Here is a 20,070-nt window from a genome sequence, read left to right on the forward strand (position 1 = left end):
GTTACACAATTTTTTCGAAAATTGATTTGCAGAAGGCGTTCCATCAAGTCCCTGTACATCCCGACGACGTCTGTAAAACGGCCATCACTACGCCCTTCGGGCTATACGAATTCACAAAGATGACTTTCGGTCTACGAAATGCAGCCCAGACGTTTCAACGCATAATAAACGAAGTTTTTCGTGGTCTTGATTTTGTTTTTACGTACCTCGACGACGAATGTGTTGCATCGAAATCATTCGAAGAACATCGAAAACATCTTCAGCAGGTATTTAAACGATTGCGAGATCATAATTTAACTATCAACGCAGCGAAATCCGAGCTTGGGGTTACGAAACTTGAGTTTTTGGGACACTCTATTACCAAGGATGGCATTCGACCCCTAGAAAGTCGCGTAGAAGCCCTTCGTAACTTTAAACGACCCACCGTCGCAAAGGAGTTGAAGCGGTTTCTAGCAATGCTAAACTTCTATCGAAGGTTCCTGCCGCATGCAATGGAAACTCAAAGGTTTCTCTTCGACATGATAGGCGCAAACAAGCGCAACGGTTCTACTCCTCTATCCTGGTCCGACGAAGCTTCAAGTTATTTTGAAGCCTGCAAGGAACAGCTGGCGAAGTGTGCAATGCTGGCACACCCCGTATCCAATGCGGAATTATCTTTATGGGTCGACGCCTCAAATTTCGCCGCGGGTGCCGTGCTGAATCAAGTGGTGGATGGTGATATTCAGCCGCTGGGTTTTTTCTCGAGGAGATTCACGAAGGCTGAGACGCGATACAGCACATACGACCGTGAGCTGACAGCTTTGTACATGTCACTACGCCATTTTCGCTACATGGTAGAAGGCAGAATGTGCCACATCTACACCGACCACAAGCCGTTGGTGTACGCATTTCATCAGCGTCTGGATAAGGTATCGGACCGGCAAGTAAGACAGCTCGACTTCATTTCACAAATAACGACAGATATTCGTCACGTTGAGGGTGAAAATAACGCCGCCGCTGATTTGATGTCGCGAATTAATTCGATCGACTACTCACCAATTGACTATAACCGTCTAGCTGAAGACCAGATTACGGATGATGAGCTTCGGTCCCTGCTGTCAGGTAATAAGACTCATTCTCTTAAACTAACGAAATTTGCTGTCCCTTCTAGTTTGCGGAAAGTATACTGCGATTCGTCCACCAACAAAATACGTCCATTCATCACAAGCAAGTTCAGATCAAACGTTTTACATGCTATACACGATTTGGCACATCCAGGCATAAGAGCTACTGCACGTCTTATGTCTGAACGTTTCGTGTGGCCTTCCATCCAGCGCGACAGCAGACAATTTGCCAGAAATTGCATTCAGTGTCAACGATCGAAGGTTATTCGTTACAACAGAGCAGCACTACAACGCATTACAACACCAACACAACGTTTTTCACATTTGCACATCGATATTGTTGGACCCTTTCCTCTATCCAATGGCAATCGTTATTGCCTTACGATAATCGACAGATTCACCAGGTGGCCAGAAGCCATTCCCATGCCTGACATCTCAGCATCGACGGTGACAAAAGCCTTGCTAAACGTATGGATCTCGCGCTTTGGTATTCCTGTGAATATAACATCTGACTTGGGTAGACAGTTTGAAAGCGCTCTTTTTCAAGAACTTCTAAAACGCCTTGGAGTTAACCACCTGCGAACGACGCCGTACCATCCTCAAGCAAACGGTATGGTTGAGAGATGGCACCGTACTCTGAAATCAGCGATTTTATGTCATAATCATGAGAGATGGACGGCGTACCTGCCCTTAATCTTGCTAGGATTACGATCAGTTTTCAAGGATGACATAGAGGCTACCCCTGCCGAGCTTGTTTACGGAACGACACTTCGGCTACCTTCGGAATTTTGGGTAGACAGCAAACCTTCGAATAACGAACACGAGATGCTGTCTGAGCTTCGCCTAGTCATGCAGAATTTGAAACCTGTTGACTCCGCATGGCACTCCACACCCAAAGTCTTCATCCATCCATCACTGAAGTCCTGCGAGCAAGTCTTTATCAGAGATGATTCAATTCGACCATCACTTTCATCGCCGTACAAGGGCCCCTATAAAGTCCTACGTCGAACGCCGAAATATTATACAATTCAAATAGGAAGCAAACACGTCAAAACTACCATCGATCGTCTTAAGCCTGCTTTTGTTGCTGCGATGCTTCTAAGGGGGGAGTAATGTGGCGAACCCACAAATTATTAATTTTGTTATGGCAACGCCGTACTACTGGCATGAGCTATGGCAACGCCGTGCTACTGGCTGAAACCGCCATTTTGACTTACTTCTTTTTTCAATGTACTTTTTCTTATTGGATCGAGCGCGTGTTAATAAAACGTAAATTTAATATTCTTAAAATAAAACACAGCAAAAGCTAAACATATATGATCTTAAGCGGTCTGCGCCTCTCGCATGATCGGATTAGTCTTAGCAAAGCAAAGAAGTTTACCGATACCCACAAGTACTCTTCTGATAAAATTTTTCAGAAAGAAAAAAAAAAAACACAAATAAATGTAAAAAAACAATTAAAGGGAAAAACTGAAATATATATATATATATATAAATTAGTTTGCATAAATCGCGTAAACTATTCATTGATCTAAAACGATGTTTATTTGCAAGTGATGAAAATCTAGTCCCAATCAGATCATAACTGCGACGTATTCTATTCATATCACCAATGGAAAAAGCATTTATAAGTACAAATTTGCTGATGCTGCTGCTGTAACCAACGAGCCCAGAGCACTCAATCTATTTCGGATTTGTCGAAGTAGCATTGAATATTTTAATTATTCTTCACATACTCACATTTTCCTGCAGGGTGTGTACACAAAAAATACAAAAGAAAAATCCATACAACAGTAACATTTTTGCCAATTACTTATTGTATATGTCGCTAATTTTTCGCTAATTTTAATTATAATTCACAATTGAGTGGTTTTGTTGTTGCTGTTGCAGCGAGGTTATTATTCAATTTTATTAATCTGTTTCTTGTATTTGTCAAATGAAATAAACTCCTATGCTGTTGGTATTGCTGTCGATTGTCTGACACTGACATTGACAGCGACACCGACAGCGATTGTTGCTTGTTCGATGTTTAATGCGTTTGTGCTGTTGCTGTTGTTGGTCGTTTGGTTGGTGCTGCTGCTGTTACTGTTACTATTTCTGTTGCTGTTGTCGTTGCGCCTGCCAATGCTCTAATAGCTATTGTTGGCGCTACTATCAGATACCCTCGATCGGTGTTGCTGACATCGGGGCGCACAAAAACACGTTTATATGTATTATATGTAATCACACAAACATACATGCAAATACATTTATACGCTATTTACGTATGCATATAAGCAAACAAAGTGCGGGTACAATAATCGTTCGGTTCAATGCTCTAACTTTCCTGCTACTGCTACCAACCCGACCGTTGCCAATCACACTGTTGTTGCCTTAATTGTTGTTCCAATCTGATTTATTTGTTTTTGTTAGTGTGGAATTTGTTTGATTGTCTTGTACGAGTGGTTATTGTTTATTTATGTTTTTTTGTCTTGTATTTTTTCATAATTTCTTTTGCTGCAATTGTGATTGTATATTAATTTGCCATTTTGCAGTTATTTGTTTAGTTTGCTAATTAATTTATTTACTCCGCACAGTTGTTTTCAATCGTATCTCAATACTTATTGTACTTGTTTTACGATTTCTGACCTACGCGACGAAAGCAAAAAGTCTTTAGTTTTAATTTTTTTTTAATTCCCGTTTTCTGTTGGCGAATTTCATTGCCATTGTCATTGCCATCGCCACAGGTGGCATTAGGTGGGGGTGCGCTAATAACTCTATTATGGGTTAAATGCCAAATTAATCAAAATTTATGAGCTGGAGGAAAATTGGCAGGTGATAGTTAGAAGCATGAATATGTCAGTATAAAAAATGTAATTTTTGCTGCCACACTTTTCTCATAATCTCATATCTTTATAACTAATTTAATACTGTTCTTTCTATTTTTGAGCTCTTCAATTTAACTTTAGAGCCTTGACGTAGTATTTTTCTACTACCCGGCCGTATAAGAACATCATAGCCTAAAAAATGAACATAATGAAGAACTTTTGGTTAATCAAGAATTTAAAAGAAAAATCATAATTTTATTGAGATTAAAGCAGGATTTTTAATAGGGATGCAACAATTGTGTGTTTATTATATTACACACAAGCTTTTTAATTTAAATAGGGAAAATAATAATTTTCCTTTTTACTAAAAGTCAATACCCTCAGTACGAATTACGCCCCAAATGCCCCATTGGTGCGTTCACTTCGATTTTTCTGATTTTTCTTTTCTTTAATAATCTCCCCACTCATTACAGATAGTGTTTACTGTATTGTATAGATTCAGCATTAAATGTTCCTATGCCACATAATTCTCCCAATGATGTATCGAAAATATCGCAGCCATAAGTACAATAGTTCAAAATGGACTGAAAAGTCCCGGGCATAACTTATAGATGGAACTAATTTTATTGCATTCACCTCTTTCTCAGTTCGTACTAAGCTTAAAAATACAGCTGCTAAAATTTCATGGTATTCTTTTCATTAGTTCGCGAGTTATTGTGCTAATAGTGATGCCATTTTTGTTATTTTTAAAACAATGGATCAAATAGAATTTCATGTTTTAATTTTACACTGCTTCTTGAAGGGAAGCGATACTTTCAGTTGCAGAAGTTAATTTGTAAAATTCAAGTCCAAAATTGCATACCCACAAGCAGTTTCGTCATCATAAATTAAAATGTACCTAATTCATAATTTAAAACTGTAAGTGATATTAATTTTCCCTTTTTCGCCTCTTGTATTTCGTTTCAGGAATACTCAAATTGTGCAGTGTTGGTATTGCGTTTATAATTCTGGCTGTACTGATGTTTGCGATCGACCCATTACAGATACTAGTCGATAATGTAAGTGTATTGGAAGCATAACAATAATTACTTATCAAGCTTTATTTTGGTGCTTCTCCTCTTTTTTATGTGTGCGATAATTTTCATATTTTTTTTTATTTTTTTACAGCAATTGACCCTCAAGACTGGCACACTACTCTATAATTTGTGGCTGAAACCACCACTTGAAGTGTTTATAAGTGTGTATATGTTCAATATTACCAATGTGGATGCCTTTATGGGCGGACACGATACCAAATTGAAGGTGGTCGAGGCGGGTCCATATGTATATCAGGAGTTGTTGGAGAATCAAAATGTCTTATTTAACGGCAACAACACTGTCACGTATACGCCGCAACGATCTGTGAGATTTGTGCGCGAACGTTCTGTTGGTGATCCGCTGGTTGATAAGATCGTGGCACCGAATATACCCTACTTGGGCGTAATATCAGCGGCCGCTGGTTACTCCTTCTTCGCTAGTATGGCTGTGAATGCGCTGACGAAGAAATTCAATTCGAAGCCGATGTTGGAGTTGACAGTGCATGATTATTTATGGGGCTATGAGGATCCATTGGTGCATTTGGCGTCAAAGGTGGTGCCAAATGTTATACACTTTCAGCGCTTTGGCCTAATGGAAAGGGTGAGTGAAATGAAAATATAGTATTCTATTGCAAGTATAAAAAGTTCATAAAAACGAAAAGAGAATTTAATATTTTTGACTTACGATCGTCTTTATATTTCCTTATATTTTCGTTGCAGATGTTCGATGAGGGCCAAAATGTGGTTACAATGAAATTGCCGGACAAGCTGAAAGAAGCGGAAATGGCGAGCGACGATGTTGCAGTTGAGGAAGCAGATCGTGACTTCTCAATTGATAACTGGAATGGCATGACGGGTTTCAAAAATTGGGACTACCACGAAGATCGCAAGTAATTTGAATCTGCTGTAAAAAGTTGCATATAAAGTTAATACTAGATCTTCTCCGACATTTTCAGTCGAAGTAAAACGCCTTGCAACACACTTCGGGGCACTTACGATGGTACTCTTTTTCCACGCAACATACACAAAGGTGAAACATTCCGGGTATATCGCAAAGCTTTCTGCCGGAGTCTGCCCATTCAATACTCGCACCCTGAGACAGTTAACGGCTTCAAGGGCTATAAATTCAAATTGAAGGAAAATGCTTTCGATAGTGATTTGGGGGATGAGGAGACATCGTGTTATTGCAAGAATAGGCGTTGTTTGAAAAAGGGGCTAGGCAACATTGCGCCTTGCTACTACAGTAAGTAGAAAAAATTTATATATAGCCAATTAAATGAAGTTTTACTAAGGAAGCGCCTATTTCTCATTTAGATATTCCTATGGCGGTTTCTTTTCCTCACTTTTTCAACGGTGAACCTAGTCTGCTAGAAAATATCGAAGGATTGAAACCTGATAAGGATAGACATGGCACTGAGATCATCATACAACCGGTGAGTAAAAACGAACCACAATTTGTAATCACACTTGAAGGGGTGCGTGTAATTCATAGAGGGCTGAAAAAGCAAGTCGCCGTCACAGTCGCAGTTGCAGTCGGTCTTTAAAACAACTTACTTAGACCGTTGACGATCCTTTGTGCTACATTATTTGATGCTACAAACAAAAAAAAAAAAACAAAAAACAACAACGAACTTATTATTACATTCATCGATACCGAAATACTGAACACTTTTTATTTTAAATATTGCCAAAGAACTTTATGCGCATTCCTTCACAAAAATATCTCTAAAAGCAGACGCTTTCCAGAAGGCAATGAAGTCTGACAGTTTTCCTAGACAAATTTTCCACTGAATTTTATTTAAAATGAAACATTTTTGAAGGGGTTATCTTACAATGTACTGCATAGTAGTTAAGTCAACGTATACATGAAAGAGTAGTGATCACCATAATTCAAATCAGCAGGTATTGAAATCAGAGAGCATACATTTTTAATTTTTGCTTTACCTATCAATTCCCGTTCAGTAGAGTTTGGCATACAGCGCTCATAAGCACAAACAGCAATTTTGTTACAAAATGTAAACAATTTTCTTTTGTTTCATAATTTCAATAGTAACAGTAAATAATTTATTAATTTGATTAGTGCGGTGTGACAGAAAAAATTTTAGAGTTTAATAGCGAAAAAATGAATGTGCACTATTTGTAAAAGTTGGTCTGGCATAAACCTTTGTAAGATAACTTTGCCGCATTATACTGAAAAGAAATTTCTAAAATCTGCATCACCACCGACAGCAATGTTAACTGGGTAACACTGTGGAACAAATTCAGGTTAGCAAAAATTAGGTCCATTCTGAGAGTGGCGGGTGAAAATAGAGGCGAAATTAGAAGACCCGTATCGCGCCGTTTTTTTATGTTAGTTCGAATTTTTTTTTAATCGGCCTTCGAAGTTTGCAGTCAAATGCCGATTTTCAGTATATTGTTTCATAAGTACCACAAAAATTTTCGAAATCAATTTTTTGAAAAATTGTAATTGTTGCACAGGTCTCTAGCAATAATTTGGCTTTTACAGATTGAAAAAATATCAGTTAGTCGACGAGTTATAGCCAAAAAACCATATAAACAATTTTGTTCCGATTTCGAACTTCGAAGGCCGATTAAAAAAAAATTCGAACTAACATAAAAAAACGGCGCGATATGGGTCTTCTAATTTCGCCTCTATTTTCACCCGCCACTCTCAGAATGGACCTAATTTTTGCTAACCTGGATTTGTTGCACAGTGTAATAGGAGCCCACTTTCCCTGAATATATAGGTAGCTTCCATAGTAAGCTGCCAGATTTTTTGAAATGATTTTTATAGAATTTCTTACATTGTGGAGGAGATCGAGACCAAGTGCCTAGATCACTTTCTCTATCCCTATATGGCGCTATTTATGTATTTATTTGTGACCTTATTTAAGCGCTTGGTGGGCAATACTTTATGCAGCTTGAAGATCTGAGCTTCATGGATATCAGACACCTGTCGAAATTTAATTTGTGTGCAAATTGATTTTAAGGAACAGGGGTTATTTTACCATCCTGCGCCTTCAAAAGCGCCTACCACATTAATGTCGACTGCCCAACTCAAACTAACTAGAAAACGGCCGAACTTTGGCTTCTGCTTCATCTACAAAACTTCCGTTCGGATGCGATTCGGCTTTGGCAAAAAAAAAACCGAACTTTGCCCGAACATTTCTTTAAATTTTTTCGTTGAAAAATTATATCAACCTTTAGTTTTTATAAAATTTTTTGAATACTGGTATTGAAATTGAAATCGCTTTAAATATATTATGGAACTGTTCAGTGAGTGTCTATGAAATAATTACTACTTGTGCACATGCTTCATTTCTTCTGCTATTTTTAGAAACTTAAGTAACAGGAAGCGGAATTCGTGAAATGTCATCTAGCAGAAACTAGTGGCTCTTTTTTTAATGAATCCTTTATAAATCGTAGCCATTTGACGTAGCTCTATTCTATGAGCTGAAATTAATGGGATTTTTTTGTTTATAAAAATACTGCATTTTTTTAAAATCATGACTGTTTATAACTTCGATCTTTAAAATAGTCAATTGGGCTTCGGCTGAAATTGGCCGAGGTTCGGTCCAGTTGAGTCGCTCTTCGGTCGTTATTTAAACCCAGTCTCTACATTTTTTTGGAAAATATTAATAACAAAATTTTTTCTATTGTTTATTTGCAGCAACTCGGCATCCCAATGAGAGTGCGTTCACGTTTTCAAATAAATTTACTGATGGGCGATGTCAAGCATAACCGAGACGTATCGCAGTTCAAGAATATGGCATTACCCATATTCTGGATTGAAATGGTAAGTCTAAGTGAATTGAAACACGATGCCTAATTTTTTGTGATATCCAAACATCGATGTCTCCCACAGGGCGTTGAGGATCTTACACCAGGCGTCAAAATGCTGCTCACGCTACTCTTCCGCGTCTGTCCATGCCTACAGCTAGGGCTGGTAATTACACTAATCGTGATCGGCGTTTATTTGGAATTCAGCGCATTATTATGCTGCTTTTGGGTGCCTGCATCATGGAACTCGCTCAATGCCAGCATGGAACAAGCAATGAGTGTGGAAGCGGGTCTCAAATCGAATATGGGCTTTTTGCCGCTGCTAAAACAGCCTGCGTTAGTTGAGGTGAAAAAGTTGCCGAAACAGTCAAAATCGGCAAATCAAGCGAAAAATCAAGCGAAATGTGATTACGATGTGACATTGCTGCCGCTGCAGCGAAACTTTAAGGCAAAATGAAGAGTAGAGAAAAATCACAAGATACCTAACTGTGATATTATAAATTAAGCATACGTTTTTTTCCTTTTGTAAATTATTGACGGGAATTCTAGCAAGGAACAATTGATTTGATTTCTAGTTTTTGTATTTATGTACAATTTTTAATTAGTCTAAGTAACAATTTTGTAATAATAATTAGGTCTAAGCATGGTTTAATAAGCTTACAAATTAATGTAATTTAAAAATATTATTACAAGTATATTATTGTACTTTTCCCTGTTTTGTTTTGCTTTACTTTACATTAATAGCTACATACATACTTAGCTGTTCGAGTACTATTTACATCAACAAATACATAGAGATTTTGTATGCGCTTGGTTATTCGTTTGCTATTGTGTCTTGAATCCATTTCATGTAGTACGAAATGCGCACATAGACATCAGGGAATCCCTCCATGGCGCAACCTGAGCCGAACGAAGTAATGCCGGCCAACAGCCATGGGCCGTTCTTGCTGAGTCTGCATTGCAGCGGCCCGCCTGAATCACCCTGTATAGCATATGAAAAGCTTTGAAATCTATTTTATTATTATTTAACCTTAAAATTTACCACACATGTACCGCCTTTGCCATTCAACTTGCCAGCGCACAAATGGCCACGGTGAATCTTCACGAAGCTGCCATAGGCCGCGCGACATCTGAAATTCAAATCCAATTGTTTAGTTATTGTTTTTCGTATATGGTAACAAACAAATTGTGCTCGGTTGACACACCTCTCACTGTTGTGCAATGGCACTCGAGTCCTTAATAGCACATTCGTTAAATCACTGCTCACATTCGATTTGCCCCAACCCGTGGCCACACAATCACTGTATGGCAACTCCTTGTAGTCGTCCTTATCTTCTTCATTCTTCAAATAGTGCTTACGCGGGTCTAGAAGGCCCTCATAATCCCGGTAATTCCCCTGAACCTTCATCAGTTTGTCATTTCGCCGCCGTGTCTTGCGTAATCCGCGCCCGTGCCTCTGCATGTCTGTTTGTTTTAGTCGACTTAGTATTTTCGTGTTCATCAGCTCGCGCATGCTGGGTAGCGTTACATTTCGATTACGTCGTACTTTTTGCACGCTTCGAAGGAAATTGTCGCTTAAGTCGGGCACACCGGAGAGTCCCGGTTCTAAGGGATCATCTGTTTCACCTTCGGCAATGATCTCTTCATCACTGCTGGGCAAATCGACATCCGACAGCGACTGCTCATTGTACACGAAGGGCAGGCAGATGATACGGATGTTGGAGTTTTTGCCCAAATTGGCTGGAGTGGAGAGCTTCATGAGCGCGAGATCGTGACGAAAGTTGCGATAGCGTTTGTGTAAAATGATCTTATCGACTGGAATACGTTGTTCATAGCCAGACTCTTCGAGCCGATTGTGTTCACCTAGCACGACAGTCCACAGCAGTGGAATGGGTAGATTGAAGAGATCACTGTGAAGCAATCGAATAAAATCCGTAAATAAAAGGTTTCGAATTTCAATTTTTTTTGTGTCTTATTGCTTACTTACTTGTGTATGCAATGCGCTGCGGAAAGTATCCAATATGGATGAATAAGAACGCCGCCGCACCAATGTCCTAAAAACCCCATTGATGGATGTAAAAGCTCCAGCGACGCCTGCCATGGATATTGGCCATCCTTTGTAGGTGAACCAGCTATTATGCGAGGTGTTCGATCAGTTTGCTGATTTTGTTGTGTTTTCTTTGCCGCAGATTCTGAATTTGCTGTTGCTGCTGTTGTGCGTGGTTCGCGTCGACTGAAGCGCGAGCCACAACCTACATACATACAAAGTTGAAGCGTTTTACATAAGTCTCTTACGCATAAACAAGCAAATAAAAAAATATATTAATATATCAAATTATCAGCCAAATTCAGAAATAAATCCAATTTATTTTGCTTAGTTCTTAAGGGCATATTCTTAGTAATAAAGCTTTATCATTGGATAATTACTCTCGGATGTTTCCCATTGCCTACCGAGCCAAATTGTGCAACAACATGAAGGCAGCAAAAATCGGCTTATTAATTGACCAACAATGTCGCTCACTCTTCAGTTTTCAGTTATTATGGTATACTCGTACATTATAGTAGTAGTAAATCGTATAATTATATAATGCAATAATACAATTACACGACACTAGCTACCCAGTTGTGGAAATCGTGCCCGATATGGGTTCTGGAAATCAGGGAATATGGAAAGAACTAAATGTGTCATCTAGTATGTGAATTTTAGTAAAAATTTCAATGTTAAATTCTATTATTAAGACTTTTCTTTTTTTTATTTTATTACAACAAACGTGGTTCGCGCATCCAGCAACAGACGAAAACTTGTCTGTTTTTGCAGATGTTTCACATAAACTAAAATTGCTGTGCAACCATTTCCTGGATAAGAGGTATTTGCATAAAGGGGCCCCACTGATGCGAAAACAATTTCTCAGCTTTTTACCTACGCTTCACTGTCCGATTCTTATATTGTACAGGGTCCAGCACTCGAAGAGTAACCAATTAAAAAGGCCACAAATTTAGTTTGGAAAATTACTTTTATTCAATTCAAAGTATAAAATGTGAGAAAATAATACAAAATTAAGAATCAATTTACTTTTGCTCGATATGACCACGTTTTACCTTGACTATGGCCTTGAGATGGTCCGGAAACGAATCGCAAGCTGCCCGAATGAGACTTGCACGTATTTTGGCCCACTCGCGGACAATGGCTTTTTTCAGAGCCTCGAGACTAGGGAATCTAGAGAGAATCAAAGAGAAAAATCCATCGGATTCGCTCGGAACGTTGTTTTTTAACCATTCTTGGTTTGCACGAGCTTTGTGAGATGGTGCCGAGTCCTGTTAAAGCGTCCATGGTCTGCCCCCGAAATGTTTGTCTACCAACGACTTCAAAGCAACCTCCAGAATACTTTCCCGATAATATCTCGCATTTACCTTGACGATTGGAGGGCGCCTATCTGCGGTTACAGCAGCCCAAACCATTACCTGTTGCGGGTGCTGCCTCCTGGTGGCAATCGATGACTTAAATTCTTGTATGAAGGGTCGGTCAAACAAACCCTATCATTTTGGGAGTTTATGAATTGCTCAATTTAAAAAATTTTCCGTCTGAAAACACAATGTTCGGAAATTAAACGCTTTCGGCCAAGCAAAGCAACCCCTTCGCTCTCTCAAGTCTGACTTGTTGCTGCTTTGGTGTGAGATCATGCGCCTTTTGGATCCTGTAAGGCTTGACTTTGAGATCATTTTTCGGTATACGGCGGATACTATGGCCAGACATTTTCAGTTCTTTCGCCATTTGGTTGGCACTTCGTCGGGGATTTCGCTCAAGTCTATTCTTCACTTTTCGAACCATTTAACGTGACGTTGCAGTCGTTTGATGACCACCTCCACCTCCTGGTCATGTAGTCTGAAGTTGTGGTCTGAAGTTGGGTTCGAGTGCTGGAGCGCTGCAACATGCAGGGCAGAAAATAAAGTTGGCAATACCGGTGTTTTCCCATACCACAGTAAGTGCCATTCGCAGATGCTAATAGATAGGAGAATCTTCTTGGGGTGAAGGCCATCTCTAGGGGTCAGTTCATCTTTATCTAACCATTTGCGTTTGCGAACAGGATTATTGTAAAGGACCAATTTTTCATCACCAGTAACGATACGGTTCAAAAAACTTTCATTTTCAAGCCGTTGCAGCAGCTAAGAACACACATTCACTCTCTGCTGAAGGTTGGCGACGGAAAGTCTATGCGGAACGCATTTTCCCAGCTTTGAAACCTTTCCCAACTGAACCAGGTGTTTGTGAACTGTTCCATGCGATGAACATCGACTGTCAAATTTGGCTCAGCTTCGAGCAAGGCGTCGGAGTTAAGGACTTCAGGACGACCAGCGCGTGGGGCATCCTCCACGTCGCAGTTACCACTTCGGAATTTTGAAAACCACTTTTGCGCAGTCCTTACACTCACGATATCCTCTCCGTGAACAGTGTTTATTTTTGCAGCAGCAGTTGTTGCATTTTTACCACTTTTATAAAAAAAAAATACAAAATATGCCTCTTATACGCGTTCGAAGATTCCATTTTATTTTTTAACAACACGTGCTTCTATCCACGGTTAAAATCGCTTGTTGAATGCACAATATATCAAAGAAAATATAAATAGTTCCGTTATATTCCGCGAATAATTTTTTGTACGCAAGAATCGTACAAAAGTGAAACTATGGGTAAAATACGCACGAGCTTATGGACTGACCTGATATGTAAGTAGAATCCGTTGGAGATGGCTGAATTTATCGACATTGTCAATAATTGGTTTGACGTGTTCAATACAAAGTTTTCAAATTTTCAAAATATTCCTTTGAAAAACCTTTTGGACAAACGAATAAGGTAATACGGAAAGAGCCCAACTCGCTTAAATAGAGGTACTAATGACAAAACTCCGCATTGGCAAATAACTACGCTTACTTTCAATTAAAACAAATGTTTTCATGCTCCATAATTGTTGACCGATGTTGGGGTTCTGCAGACCCCTTTTAGAGTTTGAAATCACTTTTGACATAAGAGCTTATTAACTATGTCTAGTTGTATTTTTGTACGGAGTAAATTGAATGTGGCTATAAAAAAAAGGAAAGTCTACGATCGATCAGATTTTCACAAGTCGCCACGTCTTGGAGAATAGGAATGAAAGGAGAATCGACACACCTACTTTTTGTCGATTTCAAAGCTGCATTCGACTTTACGAAAAGAAGTTGCCAATACCAATACGTTATTTAACACCAAACGAGGCTTCAAGCAGGGTGATTCGCTGTCGTGTGACTTCTTTAACCTGATGCTGGAAAATATAGTTTGGGTCGCAAAACTTAATTGCTCCGGCACAATTTTTTATAAGGGCGCACAATTGTTGGCGTTGGTTGGTGCGAGCTGTGTGTTGTGGAGCGCCGTCTTGTTGAAACCAGAACTGCCTCATATGCTTTCGACGAATAATTAACATCACAAAAGTGGTTATCATATCGCGATAACGCTCCTGATTGACGGTAACAGCTTTACCGTCTTCATTTTTGAAGAAAACCGGCCCAATAATCGTTTTCGCACTAACGCCGCACCAAACAGTGACTTTTTCATCATAAAGAGGTACCTCTTGAATTTCGTGAGTATTTTCAGTGGCGTAAATACGGCAATTTTGCTTATTTACCGTCCCATTCAATAAGAAATGGCCTCATCGGACATGAGGATTTTGTTCTTCTTCTTCTTCTTTTGACTTCTTTTGTTGAATGTAAATTTCAACAATTTGGGAGCGCTCGCGTGACGTGTACTGTTCCATGGCAAAAATCTGCTTGGACTGACGCTTTGAACGCGGTATGTCATAAAACGATCTGACGTATCTGTCAAAAGATACAGGGTTGTCAGATGGGTCCGTCGAATATGGGTGACTCGTATGAATGGAAACAAAAACAACAATTTAAATTACAGACCAATCTTGAAATTTACTTCAACTTCTAAGTTTAATTTATTAATGAAATTTATCAATTCTTTGTAAAAGCGCAATGTGTTTTGTACCGGTCAGAACACCATTTGTAGTTAGCAGATCGTTTGTAAAAATTAGTTATAGGATTGGACCTAAATGCCTTGAGGGACCCCTTTTTTAATTTGTTCGAAATTGGATAATTCATTTCCAAATTTTACGTATAATAGGTTAAATACGATTTAAGAAGTAAATATGCATTTAGCGGTTGTTTTTTCTATTTTGAAGACAACTTTCTACTTTCTCTTATCATATGGCCAGGAAAACTGCTAAACAAATTTGATTTTGATTGAGCACTGTTTATATTTTTCGACGAGTCTATGGACTAGTTAAGCGGGCATTAAGCAAATAAGTAATGGATGTAGTTTTTTGAGAATTTCGGCCGGGATGTGATCATATCCTGGTGCTTTGTGATCTTTTAGTTTTTAATGGTGCTAACTATTTCAATTTTAGTGAACCTCTTTGGGATTCCTTTAGAAAGTCTTCGTACTAATTCCTAATTCAAATTTATTTATTTAAATATCATTCAAACTAAGCTCACCTCTTTGTGCTCATCGTAATTAGGTTATCGATTTTCTTCATATGAATTTCAAGTATTTAATTTCATCATTTCATAAAATTATCAATACCTTTTTCGGCATTCGGTTAGTCCATTTAAATAGAAATACTTCTGCAAAATCATATTTACTAAATTCAGTGCTTTGAACCAGTACTCGGACCTTTTATCTCGGATTCGAGGATATTTATTTATTTATTACTTTTATTATTGTATTATTTCAAGTCAATGGAGTATCACATCTTTACTGAGTAAGATTACAATTCAAATAGAATATAATGATATGCGCGATAAAAATTAAGAAATTCACCATTCGCCTACATTCGAGGGTAAATAATGTAAAGCGAAGCGTACGAATCTCTTTTGAATATGTTTTAGACGCTCAGCGTGAGAAGTATAAAAAAGAACTTCAAATTAAGTCATATTCAAGTCTTGTGCGAATAACCGTAATAAAAAGAATTCTGCGAACAGTGAACAAGCTTTAGGGAAAATCTAGTTTTAGTGGTCAATTGAGTCAAGTGAAACGGGAACCAAAAACACCACCCAAGTCCAGTATTTCATTATTGCTGAATAAGGCAAAGTTTCCAAGATAGTACGACGTCAAAAAAAAAGCAAAGTTTTGAAGTGAGATTAAAGCATAAATTAGAAAGGATATTTCATAGAAAATATACCTTTATTTTTTTTATTTAAAAAAAATCTTCCAAGAATTATAAGAATGGACAGAATAAAAAATAAAGTTAAAAAAATTAGTCAGTATAAGGGATTTATAAAGATTAGTTGATTATTACTGTGGTCCTTAACTTTTTGGGAAGGCCTTTTTCGAGGTTTTCGCGTAACAATTTCTGGGAGAAGAAAATTACCAGAAACTATTTCGCCATTAAACACTTGAAGTATCCCTTCCCGAAATTCGTGTGGAGGCACGATGCTTCGCACACTCATCTCCGATCCTCTTTGTTGCTCCGCCTTTATCGGTCCATGTTTTTCTGCAAAACGCACAGCTTGATTTAGGCTTTTAATTTTTTATTCACAAATAAATTGCTTTCACAGATTTCACAATTTTTCTTACAAAAATTCAAACGGAAAACTTAAGATAAAAAACCAAGTTGCAAGCAAATAATACAAGGTGGCACAAAATTAGTTCTCCAATTTTGGTTTTTAATAACTTGTTTAATTAATAAAAAAAACATTATCTTGAGTGATGGAAATCTTTATTTAGACATTAATGCGCTCCATTATTTGTCTGTTTGTATACTGTAGCTGTCTAGTTCACAAGTGTCAAATTCAACTGATTTGCAAAAATTATAAATCTTCTGTTAGGGTGATTAATTTTGAGCCACCTTGTGTTTTGAAGGAAATAACAAACTTGTCCTTTAAATATATGTATATGCATGCCTCTAAAGAAGCAACACATGAAGCATCATGCAATGAACAGGGAAAGCTGTCGTATTATTTCATCTTTATTATTGCTCCATGGGTGCATACCAGTATTTAGCACACATTTTTAATACCACTTGGCCGTTATGAGTCTTGCTCTGTTTCTAATGGAGCCTACTTTAATAATAGCATATAATAATAGCAAATAAAATGAAATTAAATTTTCTAATTTTTCGTCCTTTTTATCCCTTAAATTCAAGTAATATAAAAGGTTTAAAAGTGACGCCTAAATGTCAGTAGTGAATAATAACGGCACTTTTCCTTATGCCATCTTTTACATTTGTCAAGTAGACAGATTTTTTTGAGGAAATAATCATCGGAATGAGTGGATAATTCAAAGGTTGGTGAAAAAATTAAAAAAATTGGTTCTTTCGAGGATAGAAAACCAGACTTTGGTGTTTTGAAAAGTAAATCCTTTGCGAATAAGCCAACGTTGATTCCAGAGCTGAAGCAAAACATTCGGATCGAGATTACGGAACTCAATGTGATAATGTGGGTAGTGAGTCCTTGAAAGTTTTAATTCGTGTATGACAGTCTGTACTTGTGCTCTTTGTGGACATTAGGTTAGGTTAGGTTGACTTGGCTGGCTGAAAGCCAGCACATAGACCTATTGGTCCTTAGTGGTACCAGATGGAGTTTGACCCTTACGTTTCCTTATAGTAGGCTTCTTGTAATAAACCTGCGACTCTTGCGAATCTAAGTAAGCTCTGAAGCTCTAACGCCGAGAGACATTGTAACATATTGTAGAGCTCCTAAACATTTCATTCGGGTTCTAACTAATGCAGGGACATAGTGGACATTTAAATGATATTATATAATTTTTCACATATAATTGTTGAGAGTGGTATTTTGAATAACAATTCTGAAACCTGAAATAATTTAAATTTTTACACTTTTTACAAGTTTTATATATGTACATGCACATATAGAAGTAGTATGGTATCGAAACCTTCTTATGCAGATTCCCTCAATGGTGTTTTCCAGCTATAAAAATTCAAATAATTTGATGCCATATGTTTATAAAAACGTTTAGTTTTACCTGCACTGAATTGATGATGCTTGAAATTTTGCGTTGTTGTTGCTGCTGTTGCTACAAAAATAATTAGGCACAACAACAATAAGCGAGGCAGAAAAAACATGTTTAATCACATTATTTATAGATTGTTGCATGGACAGCTCAGCGCTAGTATTTGCGGTTGCGAAATCTTGAATATGCGCAGCATTTCCGCATCTGCACACGGTCGCGTTTGCCGTTCACAAAGTCATTTATTTACACTTGAACAGGTGTCTAGGCGCATTTAACAGTCCATTGAAAATTTTACGCGTATTACTATTCAATGGCGAATCGGTGTCAAAACAGTTTTTATTTATACAACAACAAATCGCTTATGAATTTTATGAACACGACGATTGTGCCACTAGTGTTCGAGTGTTGCGGCTCAGGAGCTGGATGCGGATTTGGTGCACACGCGTGGAATTTCCACTTTCACACAGTAAGGTAAACGAAACAATAATGCGGCGGTGCTGAATGCGCCACTCAATGTTGACTGGTAAAAATTGCGCATGCCTTGCGAAAAGTACTTTTCTTCTCGTAGAGTTTTTTCTGTTTTTTTCTTTTTGGTTTGTTTGTTAGTAATTTGCTAACTTTGTATTAGGTTTAATTTAAAAGTATACAATTTTTCACTTCATTATGATGATCTACTGCTTGGCTTTTGCCTTTTGCCATTGCTTTTTGCAGCTGCGTTATGGGGTTTCTGTGCGCGCGTTCCACTCTCTTCGTGCTTTTATTCTGCACATTTAATTACTGGCCTAGCTCATAATTGGTGAGCACTGCTAATACGCTTCTGTATATTATTTACCAAAAAGTCCATTAATCACCTGCAGCAAAGTGGCCGCATAAGCAGCATAAGATAGCGCTACTAATTGTGCGCAAGTGCGAAGCAGGTGCAATATTTTCGAAAAGGCTAGGATAGAATGTACGAACGCGGCCGATGTGTGTACAGCAGCAGATAGCGACAATCGCGTTTGCAAGCAAGAAAAATGTAAATCATTTACTTTTGGTTTCAGTGAGCAACGATGTGATTATGTAATGGAATGCACTTTAGACTGAACTGCAAGTATAATAAAACTAATAGCTTACGAATAGCGCGATATCGAGCGCTCATAAGCCTTTTCCTTTCTTCAACACGCTCGCGCTTGAGGACAAATTGCTTGAACACAAAGCGTTCCGAAAGTTGCGACTCGCACGCGACTACCGTTCAAATGCAACTGCACTAAGCTCCTGTCGCGCACGCGGCCTCTACTTCAGCCGCAACAACCGCCGACGTGCGATGGCAGCGGGCGCCACGGCGTCAAACACTGCCTCCCATGCAGCCTCCCTTCCATTTTGAGCTTTTCAGTTGAGCGCACCGCTTTGTATAATTTTTGTGGCTTTATGAGTGCACGCTGCTGCTGCTGCTGTTTTATGTACCTCACACACATACATACATAACACCTATCACCTAACATTTTTCCATCGCCCACCTGCCGCGTCCTTCTCCAACTACATTTATACATATATACACACGCGTATTAGCGAGCGCCAGTGCGAGTGTAAATGATGTTTGAAATGAAAATTTCAATGAAAATAAAAGTGATTCGAGAAAAAGAAAAAAAAAAAAGAAAACAGTAAATGAAATGTATGATGAAAAATAACAACAAAGCGAAATTAAAACAAAAACAAAGCATCACGTCAGCACTGAGTCGTTGTGCTAGTCTTCAACCAACAGTATGTTAGCGGTAGTCAAGCATCCAACCGCGCCACCTTGCATCGCGCTAGCCAATTCAGCAGCACGCGCTACTACGTTGAACTGGCGCTTTGCCGTTATTCGATTACTTTCATTTTCATTTGCAACATTGCTGACCGTCCGCCGTGAGCTCGTAATACTCGTAGTATGACAAAGCAGCACCTTCCAAAGCATCTAATTGCTTTCTTTGTTGTTATTTTATCAATGGTAGTCTTCTAGTTAGCTATGGCTATGACCGCTATTGCCGCCGCAACTGCTTCAGTTGGCTGGTGCTCAGTGCGATTCACCTTTTTAGTCATTCCCCCATCTCACGGTATGTATCATCGACCACATCACTCTCACTCTCATTTTCTCCAGCGCATGCCGGTAATAAATCGCATCCGCTTGTTTGTTAAATGCAACATAAACCGGGAAGTTGTTGTTACCTATTTGATTTTTATTTCTCTACAAAGCTCTGCTGCAACGAAACTAGTTGTTGTTGTCATAGCCGCTGGCATTACATAGTTTTGCCATGTAGGCGTATTGTAGCATCCGCAAGCGTCAA

At 38.5% G+C, this 20,070-nt stretch overlaps 1 protein-coding gene across 1 annotated transcript; it reads right to left on the reverse strand.

Annotated features, from left to right (window-relative positions):
• Positions 1-9,385: 9,385 nt before the first annotated feature.
• Positions 9,386-18,974, reverse strand: LOC128854974 (CLIP domain-containing serine protease HP8). The gene is made up of 5 exons (XM_054089505.1): positions 17,780-18,974; positions 10,754-11,018; positions 9,972-10,676; positions 9,809-9,896; positions 9,386-9,748 (listed from the first exon to the last, which is right to left on the reverse strand). Exons 1-5 carry the CDS (start codon positions 17,877-17,879, stop codon positions 9,581-9,583), a joined length of 1,326 nt encoding a protein of 441 aa, XP_053945480.1. The 5' UTR covers positions 17,880-18,974; the 3' UTR covers positions 9,386-9,580.
• Between the last annotated feature and the right edge of the window lie 1,096 nt (positions 18,975-20,070).

Source organism: Anastrepha ludens, chromosome 2 (assembly GCF_028408465.1).
Source record: "Anastrepha ludens isolate Willacy chromosome 2, idAnaLude1.1, whole genome shotgun sequence".
NCBI classification, from domain to species: domain Eukaryota; kingdom Metazoa; phylum Arthropoda; class Insecta; order Diptera; family Tephritidae; genus Anastrepha; species Anastrepha ludens.